General features: G+C 37.8%; 1 protein-coding gene across 1 annotated transcript in view; it reads left to right on the plus strand.

Annotated features, from left to right (window-relative positions):
- NR1D2 (nuclear receptor subfamily 1 group D member 2) overlaps nucleotides 1-19036 on the plus strand; it is a 65330-nt gene that overhangs the window by 19409 nt on the left and 26885 nt on the right. Inside the window, exons 2-6 of the mRNA XM_007505170.2 lie at nucleotides 9061-9312; nucleotides 9935-10023; nucleotides 12942-13086; nucleotides 14719-15353; nucleotides 18613-18798. Coding sequence (XP_007505232.1) covers nucleotides 9061-9312; nucleotides 9935-10023; nucleotides 12942-13086; nucleotides 14719-15353; nucleotides 18613-18798 — 1307 coding nt within the window. The remainder of the gene's footprint in view (nucleotides 1-9060; nucleotides 9313-9934; nucleotides 10024-12941; nucleotides 13087-14718; nucleotides 15354-18612; nucleotides 18799-19036) is intronic.

Genomic DNA, 19036 nt, shown 5'->3' on the forward strand with positions numbered 1-19036 from the left:
CTGCTTCCGGAGCTGACAAGCAATTACATTGGGTTATACAAATGTTGTCACTTGATACCTATTTCCATATTATTAATTTTTGTTATAGAATGATTGTTTTAAAGCCTAAACCCCAAATCACATATCCATATATACATGTATTAAGTGATGTCATATGTTTTGCTTTTGCATTTTTACTCCCATAGTTCTTTCTCTCAATGTGGATAACATTCTTTTACATAAGTCCTTCAGGAGTGTCCTGGTTGATTGCATTGCTACTAGTAGCAAAGTCAGTTACATTGGATTTTTCCATAATGTTTTACTTTCTGTGTGCAATGTTCTTCTGGTTCTGCTCATTTCACTTTGCATCTCTTCATTGAGGTTCTCCCGGTTCATAAGGAAAGCCTCCAGATCATCAATCTTTACAGCAAAATAGTATTCCATCACCATCAGATACCACAATTTGTTCAGCCATTCCCCAGTGGAGGAACAACCCTTCATTTTCCAGTTTTTTTTTCCATTACAAAGAGCACGGCTATGAATATTTTTGTACAAGTATTTTTCCTTATCTCTTTGGGGTATAAATCCATCAGTGATATTGCTGGAACAAAGGATATCATTGTTTTAAAGCCCTTTGCATATAATTCCAAATTGCCTTCTAGAAAGGCTGGATTAATTCACAACTCTACCAGCAATGCATTAGTATCCCAATTTTGCTACATCCCCTCCAACATTTATTTTTTTTCCTTTATTGTCATCTTGGCCAATTTGATAGATGTGAGGTGGTAACTCAGCATTGTTTTGATTTGTATTTCTCTAATTATGAGAGATTTAGAATACTTTTTTCATGAGATTATTGATAGTTTTGATTTCTTTATCTGAAAACTGCCTATTCATATACCTTGACCATTTGTCAAGGATTAATGGTTGGACAATAATTTTATGAAATTATGTTGTCACCAATATTTATTATATCAAATCAGAAATTTATAAGTATTTTCAAATAGAGAGGAAACAGTAAAGAAGAGGAATGTGAGGGGGATAGAGAAGATATCTATCCTATCTCAACCATGAAGGCTGGTGGTGAGTAATCATGTGGCCTCCACCAAGATTAGAAGCTAGTTTCTTAGGAAACTAGGAAAGTAGTCAGCCTTTCACTCACCTAATGAAGTAATCCAGGAGTCAGAGTCCAAGTTGAAGCTGAGCTCCAAGCCCACTATCCAAACCACAGTCTCCAGCGAAGTTCCTTGGAAGACTTTCCCCAGTCAGAAGACTACCTCCAGCAGACAATCTCTTCACACTATCTTCTCAAAGACCTATCTCTTTGAGTTTGGGCTTGCTTTTATGGTGACTTTTTGTCTCTTCCTTCTTCACAATTTCCAAATTGTCTAGCACTTTCTAGGGGGGCAGTGTCTGTGGGATTGACTTCTCACCTTCTGAAGGTTAATTTCTCATCAAAAAGGTTCACAGTTTCTTGATTGAACAGTTTCTGAGGGTGTGAACTCTTAAAAAAATTCCCAAGTTTCTGACATTGATTTTAAAAAAGGGTGGAGTTCTCCAAGTATCTTGCTGTCTTCTCACATAGCTCTAAGTAGGGTGTAAATTCACTAAGTGGGTTTGCTAGCTACTCCACCAATTTCGAGCTTGTGTTGTTTCAATCAAAAGGTATGGTATACAAAGTAGAATTAATCCTGTCTTCACAATCTGAGGTACTTAAGTTAGTGTTAACTCAGGATAGACAATAGAGTAAAGAATCCTCTTTCACAATACCCCCTGTGATCCTTTGGGAGACTAGTCTCCCCAATGGATCATTTTAAACTACAATAGAGATAAGAGAGAAATGAAAGAGAGAGAGCAAACCAATGTTTGCTAGACGAGTTGACAATAAGCCAATTGCAATACCCTGTGGCATACAAGTTTACATTCAAAATATTTGTGTTCAATCCCCTCCAAAGTTCAGTCAGTTATACTTCAAAGTTTATGCTGAATCTTCTGATGCTATGGAGGTTTCTTCAGTCGTCTTCATGGCACCTTCTTCAAACAATTCATCTTCTAGATTCAAAGAGTTATTTGAGCTGTCTTTCCTGTAGTGTTTTTTTCTCAAAAGATTTTTTTAGTTATATGGCAATCTCCTCCCCCCTCCCAGGGTGTTGCAATCCCTATTACAATTATACATTGGAGGATGGCTTGATTTTTTTGTACAATTGACTTAGTTCCTTATAAATTTGAAAAATGAGACCTTTGTCAGAGGTTTTTGTTATAAAATTTTTTCCTCAATTTGTTGCTTCCCTTCTAATTTTGCTTGTATTGGTTTTGTTTGTGTAGAAACTTTTTAATTTAATATAATAAAAATCATTAATTTTACATTTTGTAATACTCCTTATCTCTTGCTTGGACTTAAATTTCTTCTTTTCCCATAGATCTGGCAGATATGCTATTCTTTGTTCATCCAATTTGTTTACAATTTCCCTCTTTAAATCATTTGCCCACTTTGAGTTAATCTTGGTATAGGGTATGAGATGTTGATCTAAACCCAATTTCTCCCAATCTATTTTTTAGCTCTCCCAGCAGTTTTTGTCAGATAGTGGGTTCTTGTCCCAGAAGCTGGGATATTTGGGTTTATCGAACTCTATCTTGCTACTGTCATTTACCCCAAGTCTATTCCATTGATCTGCCCTTCCATCTCTAAATCAGTACCATATGGTTTCCATGATCAATGCTTTATAGTATAGTTTGAGATCTGGTAAAGCTAGGCCTCCATCCTTCACATTTTTTTTCATTATTTCCCTTAATATTTTTGATCTCTTGTTCTTCCAAATGAACTTTGTAATATTTTTTTTCTACTTCTATAAAAACATGTTTTGGTAGTTTGATAGGCATAGCATTGAATAAGTTAATTCATGTAAGAGTGTCATTTTTATTATATTAGCTCATCATACCCATGAGCAATTGATGTTTTTCTAATCTAATGTTTAGATCTAGTTTTATTTGTGTAAAGAATGTTTTGTAGTTATGTTCATATAATTCCTGAATTTGTCTTGGCGAGTAGATTAACAAGTATTTTATCTTGTCTAGAGTAATTTTAAATGGAGTTCCTCTTTCTAACTCTAGCTGCTGGGTTTTGTTGGAAACATATAGGAATACTGATGATTTATGTGGATTTATTTTGTACCCTACAACTTTGCTAAAGTTACTGATTGTTTCTACTAGTTTTTTAGTTTATTTTCTTGGATTCTCTAGGTATACCATCATGTCATCTGCAAAGAGTGATAATTCAGTTTCTTCATTGCCTACTTTAATCCCTTCAATTTCTTTTTATTCTCTAATTGCTACTGCTAGCATTTCTAGTACTATATTAAATAGTAGTGGTGGTAATGGGCATCCCTGCTTCACTCCTGATCTTATTGGGAAGGCATCTAACTTATTCCCATTTCAGATGATACTTGCTGATGGTTTTAAATAAATACTGTTTATTGTTTTGAGGAAAGACCATTCTATTCCAATAAGTTCTAGTGTTTTCAATAGGAATGGGTGTTGTATTGTCAAAGGCTTTTCCTCCATCTATTGCGATAATTATGTGATTTCCATTAGTTTGGTTGTTGATATGGTCAGTTATGTGGATGGTTTTCCTAATAGTAAACCATCCTTGCATTCCTGATATAAATCCCACCTGGTCCCAGTGAACAATACTTGTGATAACTTGTAGCCTTTTAGCTAGTATTTTATTTAACATTTTTGTATCCATGTTCATTAAGGATATTAGTCTATAGTTTTCCTTCTCTGTTTTTGGTCTTCCTGACTTGGGAATCAGTACCATATTTGTATCATAAAAAGAATTTGGTAAGACTCCTTCTTTGTCTATTTTGTCAAATATTTTGTAGAGTATTGGGATTAATTGATTTTTAAATGTTTGATAGAATTCACTTGTTAATCCATCTGGCCTTGGGGATTTTTTCTTAAGGAATTCTCTGATGGCTTATTCAATGTCTTTTTCTGATACAGTATTATTTAAGTATTCCATTTCCTCTTCTTTTAATATAGGCAATTTATATTTTTGTAAATATTCATCCATTTCACCTAAATTGCTATATTTATTGTCATATAATTGGGTGAAGTAGTTCTTAATAATTACCTTAATTTCTTCTACATTAGAGGTGAGATCATCCTTTTCATTCATGATACTGTTAATTTGGTTCTCTTTTCTTAATTAGATTAACCGATATATTTTTTCAAAATACCAACTCCTAGTCTTATTTATTAATTCAATAGTTCTTTTACTTTCAATTTTATTAATTTCTCCTTTCATTGTTAGAATTTCCAATTTGGTCTTTATCTTAGGGTTTTTAATTTGTTCTTTTTCTAGTTTTTTTAGTTGCATGCCCAATTCATTAATCTCCTCTTTCTCTTTTTTGTTAATTTGGGCACTCAGGAATATAAATTTTCTCCTGAGGATTGATTTTGCAGTATCCCAAAAATTTTGCTATGTTGTTTCCTCATTGCCATTCTAATTGCCATTCTAGAATCTTCAGTGAATTCATTAATTGTTTCTATAATTTGTTCTTTAACCAATGTGTAAATAGAATCTGCTCCCCTTCCTCCACCTTGTCCCACCTCACTCATGACTAGATATCATGTGAATGCTCCAAACAGGTCACAGGTGAAGAGCCCTAGGAAGATGACCCGGAACTAAAGGTTGTGGGTCCAGATCAAAAGAAAGGCTAAAGGTGTGGTATGAGACACCCTCACTCTCTATTCCTTTGGATGGAGGCAGGGGACCACCATGGCTGACAGCCATGTGGAGAACCACATGATCAGGATTCACTTGGATTAGGCTTAAATCTCTATATATCTTCTTCCTCTATCTCAAGTGATTATTAATAAACTATGGAAAAATAAGAACCGGGAGTTATTAATTTAAATCTAATACCAACCAGTTTCGGATAATCAGATTATTTAATTTCCAATTATTCCCAATTTCCACTTTTATTGCATTATGATCTGAAAAAGTTGCATTTATTATTTCTGCTTTTTTGCATTTGTTTGCAATGTTTTTATGCCCTAGTACATGGTGAATCTTTGTGAATATACCATGTACTGCTGAAAAGAAGGTATTATTCTTTTTATCCCTATGTACTTTTCTCCATATATCTATTAACTCTAATTTTTCTAAGATTTCATTTACATCTCTTACCTCTTTCTTATTTATATTTTTGGTTTGATTTATCTAGATCTGATAGAGGAAAGTTCAGGTCTCCCACTAGTATAGTTTTACTATCTATTTACTTCTTAAGCTCCAATAGTTTCTCCTTTAAAAATCTGGATGCTAAACTATTTGAGTACTGATATACATGTTGAGTACTGATTTTTTTCATTGTTTATATTGCTTTTTATCAGTATGTAGTTACCTTCCTTATCTCTTTTAATCATATCTATTTTTACTTTGGCTTTGTCAGATGTCTTGATTGAGTCTCCTGCCTTCTTTTTCTCAGTTGATGTCCAAGAAATTTTGCTCCATCCTCCTACCTTTAATCCTGTGTGTATCTACCTGCCTATGGCAGGATTTTGATTTTTAATCTACTCTGCTATTTGTTCCATTTTATGGATGAGTTCATCTCATTCACATTCAGAGTAAAGATTACCACCTGTGTGTTCCACATCATTTTGATTTCCTCCTTTAGTCCTGCCCTTTCTTCTTTCACTATTTCCTTCTACACCAGTGTTTTGCTTTTAATAAGTCCCCCTTTCCCCCATCCTTATTTTACTTTCCTTCCTCTCCCTTCTTATTCTCCTCTTATTTTTTTATGGTCAGCTAATTGCCCTCCCCCCATCTTTTCCTCCCTTTTAATATTCCCCTTCCCCCTCCCCCATCATTATTCTCTCTCAACTTCCCTGTAGAGTAAGATAGAATTCTCTACCACAATAGATCTGTCCATCTTACCTCTCAGAACTGATTCCACTGAGAGTAAGGTTTAAGTATTACCTATTACTACTCTCTTCCTCCCCTTCTTATACTAGTGTTCTCCCTCCTCCCCCCATGTGCCTCTTTATGTGGTATAATTTATCCTATTTTTCTTCAAGTTTCTTTTAGTACCATTTTTTACTTATCTTAAGCAACTTAGAACCATAACCTCTGCCTATGAATAATTCTTCTATCTACTATGATGATGAAAACAATTTTAAAAAGTTACAGATATCATTTTTCCATATAGGAATGTAATCAATTTAACTTTACTGAAGCATTTAAAATTTTTCCCCCTCATGTTTACCTTTCAATGGTTCTCTTGAATTTTGTATTTGGACGTCAAATTTTCAATTTAGTTCTGTTCTTTCCTTTAGGAATGCTTGGAAATCTTCTGTTTTGTTAAATGCCTATTCTTTCCCCTGAAAGTATATAGTCAGTTTTGATGGGTAGGTGAGTCTTGGTTGTAGACCCAATTCTCTTGTCTTCCTGAATATCATATTCCAAGCTTTGCAGTCCTTTAGTGTAGAGGCTGCCAGATCCTGTGTAATCCTGATAGGGCTCCTTGATATCTGAATTATCTCTTTCTGGCTGCTTGCAATATTTTCTCCTTGTCATGGATTTGGCTGTTACATTCCTGGGGGTTGTCTTTTGAGGATTTAATATAGGGGGTGACCTGTGGATTCTTTCAAAGTCTATTTTGCCTTCTTGTTCAAGAATATTAGGGCAGTTTTCTTGGATAATTTTCTTGTAATATGATGTCAAGGATTTTATTTTTTTCCTAGGCTTTCAGGTAGACCAATATTTCTTAAATTGTCTCTCCTGGATCTATTTTTCTATTTTCCATGTCAGTTTTCTTTTCAACGAGATATTTCATGTTTCCTTTTATTTTTTCATTCTTTTGACTTTGCTTTATTAATTTTTGATGTCTCATGAGATCATTAGCTTCTACTTGTCAAATTCTAGTCTTTAAAAACTGGCTTTCAGCTATGATCTTTTGATTTCCCTTTTTAGTTTGGTCTATCCTGCTTTTCATGGTTTTCAGCAGATCCACCCTGGTCTCTAATTTGCTTATTATTACTTCCTTTGATTTCTGTGCCTCTCTTTCCATGTGGACAATTTTGTCTTTTGAGCTATTATCTATTAATTTCTTATTTCTCACTTTTCTTCCCATTTTTATTCTATCTTTCTTACTTGGTTCTTGAATTCCTTTTTGAGTTCCTTGAGAGCTTCAATTTTTTTTTTGAAAGTTTGGGTGTGTTTGCTTGTTTGTCACTCTGCTTTTGCTTCTGTATTTTGCCTTTTTTTGCCATAGAAATTATCCAGGGTGTAAAGCATTTTTTTTTTTTGCAACTTATTTCTTTTGTTTTTTGTGAATTGTGGTTTCTGCATGTTAGTGGACATTGATTTCTTAGCTTCTGTCTCACAGGACATTTACATTTACATAGTATCTTCCAGGCAGTTCTTTGTGTAGTGTACTTTGAAGTGGTTTGCCCTGAGACTATTTTTCCAGTCCCAGTTGCCCCCACTGCAGCCAGCCTATGCTTCTGCCTAATCTCTGTGCTCTGCTGCCCAGGCTCCATGCTTTTCAGTCTCGGGTCCTAAATCTTGCTGCCTAGGCCTTGCACTGCCATCAGATATAAGTCTGTGGTGCCCTCAGCTAGCTCCTGAGAATTTAGAGATTGCTCTGTCTTCACTCTTACTCTGGCACAGTAGGTGGTATGGGGGATGAGTGATCAGCTTGCCCTTACATAAGTGTAGTTTTTCTCCCTTATAGTGTGAAAATCCCTAAACACTGCCTACCTTAGGAGAGTCCCTTTATTCATATGATTTTAATTTTGTCCTTTTGAGATGCTTTGTAACAATTGGTTGGAAGGAGATTCAGCAAGCTCCTGCTACTCTTGCCACCTTAGCTCTGTCTCCTAAGCTTTTCTTAAGATTCTACCTGTGCCAGACCCTGGGCTAGCTGCCTCTGCCCTCAAAAGAGTTTACATTCTAATTGGGGTGACAATGTATACATACAAAAATAAAGATAGAATAACTATAAAGAAGTTTTGGGAGAGAGGGGATGAGCAGGTAAGGGGACAGGTGCTTGAGCTGGGAAGTGAGGAATTTAAAAATGAATGCATTGTACTATCCAGTGCCTCACCTTTTTAAGCCTTAGGTACTAATATGAAATCAAAGTTTTATTGAAAGACTGAAGAAAAATCAAGACAACTTTAACTGGAGGGGGTCCAGTTAATGGTTCTCTACCCAAGACCCCTTCTAGATTTCTGCTCCTTTTGAGGCTCAGGTGGGCAGATTTTTCATCACTGCTGTTTTCTTGCTGCTCCCATTGGGTATTTATATCCAGGTGGAATCCTCTGACACAGAGTTGTCATCTTTCAGAGCAAACATTCCTACATTATTGGACCTAGTATTGGTCCATACAGAAGTGGTAGTTTCTATAGTTTTTTTTTTTTTTTTTGTCAACATCACAGACGTACTGCTATAGTTGTGGACTGATGACTATTTGCTACTGTCACTTTTGCTGACCTGGTCTCAAAAAAGATTTGCCATTGGAGCAGTTTTCTTAGTTTAGATATGAGTATGACAATAAAAACAGCATTTACATTGTGCTTGAAGGTTTGCAAAGTATGGTGTCTTCTTTAATCCTCACTCTAACTTTGAAGATAGATGCTATTATTAACTTCATTTTACAGATGGTGAAACTGAGGTTTAACAACACTAAATGATTTGCTCAGGGTCACACAACTAGGAAGTGTCTGAGGCTAGATTTGAAACTCAGTTTTCCAGATTTCCAAGGCTTTGGAATATACTTTGCACTATACTGATAGTTAATGACTAAATCTTGATGGCTTTCTGCCTCCTGGTACTTGGGAAGAATGTCTCAAACCAGAGGAAGTTTGTCTACTTGTTCCAAGATTGATCAAGCACTTCCCTCCCTCCCAAGGATTGAGGAATCTTTCTTGAGACCTTTGTTGGAATTTCTCAAATTCCTGTCCTCCAGGATGCTGCCCTGGGAGTGCCTTTGGTTTAGTGGGAGGGGATGTGTTTGTGACTGAAGGAGAAGGTCCCAGACCTGCCCTGGCTAACCAGGTGCTTTCCTCATCCCCTTCTAGGAGGTGTGATTGCTTATATCAGCTCCTCAAGCTCAGCCTCCAGCCCTGCCTCTTGTCACAGCGAGGGTTCAGAGAGCGGTTTCCAATCTTCTCCTTCTTCAGTCCCATCATCTCCAAACAGTTCTGTATCATCAGATTGCAATGGCAACAGTAGTACCGAAGGCACTTCAAAGAACGACCGGACAGATGGCCCTGTGAAAACCAGCAAATCTGGTGTCACTGGGATGACCAAGGGTCCTGCAGGGGCTACAAGTAAGTGATTCTCACAGTTTGTTTGGCCTTAACTGCTCCCACTTGGGGGCTGTCTGTAGCTCTTGCTTACCCCCTTGCCTCTTGTGTCATTCCAAAGACTGTCACATTCCTTGGCTCTAATTGACCTCTTTGGCAGTAGTGAGAGTTGAGAGTCATTGGTCCATGCTGGATTTGGTCTTTACCTTGGCCCACCTCAGAGTCTCTCCTGGCTGAGGTCACAAGCCCTGCCAACTTGTGCCTGCCTCTGAGTTAGCCTATCTAGTACTTGTATTAGCCACTTTTCATCTAAACAACCTTTCCTGAGTCCTCTCTGCCTATGGGATTTCAAGTAATGAAATGGTCTGACCAGGTATGAAGACTCTGTTTTCATATCATAGCTTAAGAAAGCATAGCCAGAGGATGTATTTTGGACTGTGTGATGTCACGTTGAAAGCAAGACCTAATAAGAGGCAAATTACTCTTTCATTTTTAAAGCAAAGATTTAATTTGGCCCTTCCCCCCCCGCCCCAGCAGTTGATGCTTTCAAGTTGAATGTCATTTAAAATACTTTATTTGTAAAGAAATTCTGAACCCCATAAAGTGTTTGTACCAGCTTTTCACCTGCTGTCTGTTTGTGCCCTAGAGTTCAGTGGTATGGTTCTACTCTGTAAAGTCTGTGGGGATGTGGCGTCAGGATTCCACTATGGAGTTCATGCGTGTGAAGGCTGTAAGGTAACACGTGCTACAGTTCTCATTGTGCTGGTGGGGCATATTCAAAGTAGTGTGCTCTGGGGGGCCATGCCCAAATCCCTGCATGAGGGAGAGAGATAAGTGATAATTACTCCCTTTTATTTAGGAATTAGAAGCCTAAAGCATTTTGGAATGAAAAACATCTTGTTTTAAACAATAATTCTTAATTTTGTGAAAATATTCCTCTTCTCTCTTGACCATTTCTAACAAGTAAAACCTCAAACCCCATTGCTGTGGCATACTGAAATGTATCACTGGGCTAGGTGGAGAGTGGAACAAACCCAAATTAAATTGCTCTTGAGACACTCAGATAAAATCTATCAGGTTTGATTGGCTCTGGAGAAAGGCATGGTGATTGCCACTTCTCAAAATATAGGACTTCACTCTTAGGATCAGTTTCTTCCATTGATCCATACTTGAGGCCCTTTGGGAAGTGATGTTGACCCTATCCACGGGAGAGAGGGCAGGGTAAAACTTCCCTTCTTTGGAAGACTTTTCCTTCAGAGGAGCCCATGACTAGCATTCCAACCATGTGTTCTGACTCCTTTTGGTTTTGGAATCTTAAGCAGAAACAGGCATCTTAGGTAGGAGAGTAGGTCAGTCAAGATGATGTATTCCTGGGTGAAATGGGAGAAATTATCTTGGGTTGTCAGTTGTGAGGCTGGTCACTTAACAAGTCTGGCCAGCATTTTTAAAAAATTTTTATTAATCCAGCATCTTCCGTCAGAATATTTCTAAAAGTTTGATTTGTAAATAGAGTTAAAAGCAAAACCAAGTCCTATCACTCATTTTATAGCTGGAGAAACTGAAGGACACGTCTTGATGGGGAATCTATGAAACCTCCCTTAGATCCAAGTTCTCCTATGCCAAACAAATGGTTGTCCTGCCTCTGCTTGAAGAAGGCTTCTCTGGAAGCAGGCAGACTTTTTTTTTGCATAGCCACAATTGTGGGAAGGCCTACAGATATTTCTTTGTCCCTTCTACCCACCAGTGTGCCATTTCTGTGCTCTGAGGGTAAATAAACAAGTCAACTCTGTCTCCATTGGATACCTTCACATACCTGAAAACAGATACTAAACCTAAACCCTCAGGTCTCCAGGTAAAACATTCCCAGTTTCTTAGACTATCCTTTTATGTCATGAACTCCAGGCCCTTCTCCATCCTGGCTGCCCTCCTCTGGTAGCTCTCCAGCTTATGTGTCCTTCTTAGACCAGAGTGTCCAGAACTGACCACAATGGTCCAGATATGGTCTAAAGAGGGTATAATGAAATAGGACACCTATACCCTTAGCCCGGGAAGTTCTGCCCTTCTGAGTGCAATTTAGGATCCCATGAGCTTCTTAAAGACTGCTACATCCCACTGCTGACCCCTGAAGTTGGTTACCACCAGCATCCCCAGGTCTTTTCCCAAAATTTTGTCCTCTTTTTTAAGGATGATTTTTTTATGTCCTGACTATGACTTAAATGACCAATAGTGAGGAAAATTCAGTCTGTTGCTCCTCTGGTCTTCAGTTTCTTGTCTTATCATTGGTGGATTTAAATTCCTGCTGGAAATGCCCTTTGTGCCCATGTGAAACCCCAGATGTAGGCAGTGGTCATAAATTTGATAAAATCTTTGAATTTTAAGTCATTCTTACAATAAGAGGGGTAACCTTTGGGTAGTGTGGTAGTCCTACAGGCCATTCCTGACTCTGCTCCCTACAAGGGTCACTGCACCTGGGACCTCAGGCAACTCCTGCCTCTAAGGTACAGGATAGCTGCTAATGTGCTCTGTGGTAGCTCCTTACGGCAAGGACATGACAGGCCTGGACCAAAAAAGGTAAAAAAAAATTTAAAGTGTAGTGCTTTGGACTATTTGCCATTTATCAGATTCCTGATTTAAAAGTTAGTCAACATATATGCTTCAGGTGTCCTCTGTTTGTCAAGTACTGTGCTTGGCGATGTGGTGACTTCAAAGAAGTAAGTTCTTTATCCTTAGATAAGCTCTAATGCACATTTATAGTAGACTGATAGCACAAGGCTAATGGGTGACATGGTAGGTAGAGCTCTGGGTTTAACACCAGAGGTCCAGAGCTCAGGATCCCTCCTGCTGCTGTGAAGCCTTTGGCCAGTCATTGAACCACTCTGGGCTCCCATTTTGTCACCTGTAAAATGAAGGTCTTAGACTTTTTGGCCTCCCTTCTAGCTCTGTAATCCTATGATGCTACCTAGGCCCTTTCAAATAAGCATCAACACATGGTCAGTTTTATTGTCTACTGTGTGCATGATCCTGAGAGTATATCACTGAGCACATTAGTTTTTTTTCGTGGTAAAGAAAACTTTGTAGCCATTTTCAGTGGTTAGAACAAAAGCAGAAAAACCAGAAAAAACCCAAACAGCAGAAGTATAACAAAAAAGAAAATAACCAGGACAAACCCCCAGATTTGTTTGTAGCCACCTACTGGGATCTTTCTTTCTTTCCTTAATATGTTGAATGGACCATATTAGGCAGGGGAGTTTATAACACACAGGTGGTTTTGGCTGTACTCAGTAGGTGGATGTCGAGGGAGAACCGAGTCCTTGTTAAACCTTTGAGATTTAGGGAAACCACTGTTTGGCACTTCCTGTCCTCTCTGCATAGTTAACCTTTAAAAATCCTGTCATGACCATAGACATAGCACCCTGATCAGGGACGCCTGACTAGGCAGGGAGAGATTTGGTACTCATTAGGGACATTTCCAATCCTTGACCTCGTAGTCTGTAATGATTCATCTATTCCCTTCCATCCCCAAACAGAAACATTCCCAAGTTGTAGACATGAGTGGGTTATTGATGAAGGTCAGCATGAATCAGCAATGAAGTCTTTGTCCAGAAGAACAAATTTTCATTTTTAAAGCTGCTTGTGTGTCTCCTTGTTTTTAGGGCTTCTTCAGGAGAAGTATTCAACAAAATATCCAGTATAAAAAGTGCCTGAAGAATGAGAACTGTTCTATCATGAGGATGAACAGGAACAGATGTCAGCAGTGCCGCTTCAAGAAATGTCTGTCTGTTGGAATGTCACGAGACGGTAGGTGCCACACGTGTGGAGCCAGTAAGAGGCCTCATGGCCCCTGAGCCTGGAGGTTAACATGCCCCCTGCACGCTGGCCAGCTTTGCCCTGTGGTGACTTTTCACTGGTGTGAAGGAACTTGTGAAATCATATTTTGGTGTCCTGGAAGATTCCCAGCTCTGTAAAGTAGAAATATGCAGATCTTCCTCTTCTCTCTTCACTGTCTCATGCTGCATTTGTCCAGAGATATTTTACATTGACTTCTCCCCAGATGATTTGTTTTCTAATCAGTGTTGTGGGTTCTTTTTACAATCACAGTTTATTTGTCAATTATCCTACTTTGAATTCTTGGCAGACCCCTGGGACTCTTCTTGTCTTTCTGTTCACCCATTCTGTTCACCAACTTGAATGTACTCAAATTGCTGGGATTAAAAAGGAGACACAAAGTGGTAAGGAATGTGAAGTTCTCATAGTTTTCAGGAGTTAGTCCAGATGGTTTTTGTGATGGCCCCACAAATAGTGATGAGATCAGTGAATAGACAATCCTTGAGACTGTATCAGAGACAATATTCGGTTTACCTTGACCTTCTTTGCGCTCTGACTGTAATACTAAGCGGGGTTGTATCAAATAGTCTCTTGGGAAGAATTTGATAGTTGAAGGCTGCAGGAGCATCAGTTGCCAGAACTTTGGCTGTCTCTGTGTGTATGTGGGATTAGTTGATGCTAATAAAGTGTGTGTGTGTGGGGTTTCATACCATCACCAGAATATTACAAGGGTAACAATTTGTAAAGAAGGGAATGTATTCCATTGGGTAGAAGATAAGGGTTGATGAAAAAATACTTTTCTTTGAAAATGTCTATTGCAACTGCAGTTAGATTAAGGATACTTCTCATTAAATAAATATATTGCATTTTGATGATTTGTATGTAAGCACTAGAATAGAAGAAGTTGTTTCTTTTTCTTTCTTCAGGATCTTGGGGCTCTTAGAAAACAGGGCAGACACCAGAACTGTGGTTACTAGAGAATGGATAGTGAATAGTCTTACTTTTTCCATTGATTTTAATGAAAATCTGTAAGCATCTATTCATATAATCATTTTTATTGATCATTTAAGATTTCTTCTTTGAGAAGCTGGTTTTGTGACTTTTTTTAGGTGTTAAAAGTAAGGATACTAATGTGATTTGATATGAGGGAGATTTTTGGGGAGGGCACAAGAATAGAGCAGAGTGACCTCTTTATCATTATTGGGTTGACCAGTGAGCTTCATGGCCACTCATGTTGCATGTAGGCACAGTAAGGAATTAGAGATAGGACTTACTAGTACAGGAATTCCACATTGAGGATATTCTCTCAGCCAGTACAGGTCAGTACTCTTCCTGTAGGTGCTTAGAGCATTGAAAGCACAAGTGTCCAGTCCAGAGCCACATAGCTTATTTATAGTAGAGGTTGGGACTTGATCTTCCCTCCTTCAAAGTCAGATCTCTTAATGACTCTCATATATATATGATACTGACCACATAGCCAACAAGCTTAGAATAATGTGTTTTAGGGGCAGAGGTGGAAGCATGCTCTATAAAACAATACTTTTTGTTTTGTTTGACTTAATATCCACATTTTAAATTAGAATTTGATAACTTTCTTTTCAACAGCTGTTCGGTTTGGTCGAATTCCTAAGCGTGAAAAACAGCGGATGCTGATGGAAATGCAGAGTGCCATGAAGACCATGATGAATAGCCAGTTCAGTGGTCATTTACAGAGTGAAGCATTAGTGGAACGTCATGGACAGACAACCTCACCTACCCAGGAACAGCTGAGACCCAAACCTCAGATGCAACAGGAGAACATGAAAAGTCCCTCTCCTCCACCTTCAGACTTTGCAAAGGAAGAAGTAATTGGCATGGTGACTAGAGCTCATCAAGATACCTTTATGTATAACCAAGAGCAGCAAGAGAGCTCCACTGAGGTCCTGCAGCATTCCAGGGGAGAAAGGATCCCAAAGAGCATGGAGCAGCATTATAATTTAAATCTTGACCATTGTAGCAGTGGGCTTGGGGGCAGCCATTATCCCAGTAGTGAGAGCCAACACCACCTCAGCAGACAGTACAAAGGGAGGAGCATCATGCATTATCCCAATGGGCGCTCCATTTGTATTACAAATGGACACTGTGTGAACTTCTCCAATGGCTATACTCCAAGAGTATGTGATCGAATACCTATTGATGGATTCTCTCAGAATGAGAACAAGAATAGTTACCTGTGCAACACTGGAGGGAGAATGCATCTGGTATAGTGATGTCAATTATTTTTGTTCTTAAAATTAAGGAAATTTTAAAGATTTCTTAATTTTGGTGTGATAAAAGTGAATAGTGCCTGAGAGATTTCTGGCACCAATTTTGTATAGGATTTTAGGTCATACAAATTAATTTTCAATAAATATCTTCTAATGATTAAATAACTTGATATCATGAGATTTAGATATAAGCATGTGTTTCAATTGGGAGTAGAGTTATAGTAGGATTTTATGTAAATTATAAATCATGAAGGTTGCCTTTATTTTGTTAAACTTTTCCCAATCACATTTTAATCTTCTACACCTTTGAAGCCTCTGTGCTACATAAACCATGCTGCCTTGAAAGAACAGGGTAAAGTAAGAACAACTGTCTCCCTCTTTTTAGTAATTCCATTGTCTGCTTCATGACTAATACCAGGAGCAGTGTTTGGAGCTCTCTTGTTCAATAAATAGTGTTTCTGAAGAGCCAATTCAAGTTCTGAATTTTTCTTAATGGACCAGTTTATTAGCATTCTATACTAGTGAGCCCAGATATTATTTTTTCTAAAAGAAAATTCTTATGGGATGAGCAGTCCCCTTTTTATGGTAAATTATATTTATTAAAAATGATGTTTTAAAGAATTGTCTTTTGGTACAACATCCCAAACTTACCACCTGCAAAGTATTATTTCCAAAAACAGTTAAGCATAACCTTATAATCATATCTTTTGGTACAGAATTCTTTCTAGGATTTTCTGTTATTTGAGAGTTTAAAGTTACTTTAATGAAAGTTGTTCTAAAAGTTCTCTCAAAAATGCCCTCTTAGAGTTGGCTTTTGGAAATAGAGTTAACAGTATTTCCACGCTTTCTTCACAAATTTCTCATTTGCTGTTGTTCTGAAATAGATCCATGAATGTTTAGTATTCACCTTTTGTCAGGATTTCACCTAGAATAGCATTACCATGGGATTGAAAACCCAGGAAGTCCCTGTGATTGGTGTTTTCTCGAACTGGCTAGCCAATCTGTCATCTATTTCCTAAGCAGTTGTGCTCTTCATCTTCCTTTTCCTTTAATATTGGTTCTCAGGGTACAGTCAACCTGAGTAGCCTCTTGGAGGCCAAAGTGAGCTTGATAGAAACTCCTGGTAATGATTTTGTAACATTCCCAGAGTCAGAGAACTAATTCCAAGCATATATCTTCTTTGGGAACAATTGGGAAAGGATTGACAGAATTCACCAGCAGTGGGAGTCTATCTCTTTAGTTGTCATTTGACAACATTTTCCTCTCTCCACTATATAGAAATTCATTTTTGCTTTGCAGCTCACTGTTTGACTTATTGAACAAGAGAGTGGTCTAGCACTGATTTTGCTGTTGGCTAGGAAGTGAACATTGGAATAGCTAAAGAGTGGGATTCTCAGCAGTTCTTATCCTGTTTCTTAGAGGAGGCATGATGCATGTAGCACAGAGGGGTCACAGGTGGTGCAGATTAAATTGTAATTGGGGTCAGACACTTTCTAGCTGTGTGACCCTGGGCAAGTCACTTGACCCCCATTGCCTAGCCCATACCACTGTTCTTCCTTGGAACCAATACCCGGTATTGATTCCAAGATGGAAGGTAAGGGTTTTTTAAAAAAAAAAAAAATGTAATTGGGGCAACTGTGTGGCTTAGTGTATCACCCAGAGATGGGAGGTTCTGGGTTCAAATATGACTTCAGACACTTCTGAGCTGTGTGACCGTGGGCAAGTCACTTAACCCCTGCTGCCTAGCCCTTACCACTCTTCTGCCTTAGAACCAATACACAGTAATGGTTCAAAGACAGGAGATAAGAGTTAAAAAAAAAAGTAATTGGGAAACATTTAACAAAATTAAGAAAATTATAATACAACATGTGATACAGCAAATTGAGAGCTAGTCCAGGCAAGCTGGCACATACTTCAGTGTGGCTTCTCTGACTATGGAATGGCTGCTTCCTTTGATGCATTCCCCCCTGCCCCCCTGCCCCCTTCTTTTTGGTTCAGGTTGTGAAGTGACTTGAATTTTCCAAAGTGTTCCACTTAGTTCTCATAGGAAAGCTCATTTGCCAGTAAATGATCCTTGCATGGTTTCTGAAACTTCAGCCTTAGGTATACTTTGTAGTTCAAAGAGTGTACTTGCTTTGGGAAAGAAGCCTTATTTATTTATTATTTTAACAGGTATTTTATTTTCCCAATTACATGTAATACCAATTTTCAACAGACATTTTCTGAAATTATAAGATATAAATTTTCTCACTCTCTTCCCTTACCTCCTCTCCTTCTGAAGATGGTAAGCGATTTTGTTTGGATTATGCATGTATTATTATGCAAAACATACTTCCATATTGGTCGTTGTTTATGAGAATACTCATACACAATCAAAACCTCCAAATAAAAACAATTTGAAGAATTGTACCCTTTGATCTGCATCGGACTCCAACAGTTCTTTCTCTGGAATGAATAGCATTCTTTGTCATATGTCCTTCTGAACTGTTCTATATCATTGTTGTACTACTGGGAGGAGCTAAGTCTTTTGAGGTTGATCATAAATTGTAGTTACTATGTACAATGTTCTCCTGATTCTGCTTATTTTGCTTTGCATCAGTTCATGTAGGTCTTTCCAGCTTGGAAAGAAACCTTAAAGCCTTTATTTGAAAACATATTTACATCCTAATGGGGGCAAATGGCCAGATTTTGGAAGAAAGTTTTCTTTCTTAAATTCTGTGGTATCTAACAAACACTTATGAGCAAATAGAAGACTTGCCAATATGAATCTTCATTCTCTTCTTCCCTTCCTGTCTTTCTTCCTTTTCTTCTATTAGTTCCCTGCCTCCCTCCTTTCTTCCCTTCTTCCTTACCAATGAAGTTATAGGCCCATTCCCTGTACCTCCTTGGAAGTACTCCAAACTGCTCAGCCTATTTCTAACAAAGGGCTAATTTTGGATCTCTAGCTATCGTGCCCATTAAAAATACTGACATATACAAATTGAACTTTGGGGTCCATGTAATCATTATGGGAAATATGGGAATGTTATAATATTTAGGATTGGGGTAGCTCTTTGGTGATAATACTAGGTATTTCATTTTAAATGCTCAAAGTTTCTATTGCAATTTAGATAGCAAATTGAGCTAGTTGTTACCTATATTTGAGTGTGTGTGTTTTGTGCAGAGATGAGATATTTTGTGATTCATATATCTAAGGAATCTTGATTTTTTTTATTTCTTTTTTTTAAGAGTAATTTTATTTTGTGTTTTCTAGGTGTGTCCAATGAGTAAGTCTCCATATGTGGATCCTCATAAATCGGGCCATGAAATCTGGGAAGAGTTTTCCATGAGTTTTACTCCAGCAGTGAAAGAAGTGGTTGAGTTTGCAAAGCGTATTCCGGGATTCAGAGATCTTTCCCAGCATGACCAGGTCAACCTTTTAAAAGCAGGGACCTTTGAGGTGAGATAGTGTACTTCATTGAATTCTATCAAGGTTTTTTTAGTCTTATTTTATTTACAGGTAACTTATTTTAAAGGCAGTATGACCTGCTTGTTAGATGGCTGATCTCCACATCAGAAATACTTTGGTTTAAGATCTGCTTTTGATTATATATTTTTTTATTTAAAAATTTTGTGTTTGATGAATACTTTCATTTTCTCTAACTTTAATTTTTCCCAATTTAAAAGAAAAACAAAGA

This window comes from Monodelphis domestica, chromosome 5 (genome assembly GCF_027887165.1).
Source record: "Monodelphis domestica isolate mMonDom1 chromosome 5, mMonDom1.pri, whole genome shotgun sequence".
NCBI classification, from domain to species: Eukaryota; Metazoa; Chordata; class Mammalia; order Didelphimorphia; family Didelphidae; genus Monodelphis; species Monodelphis domestica.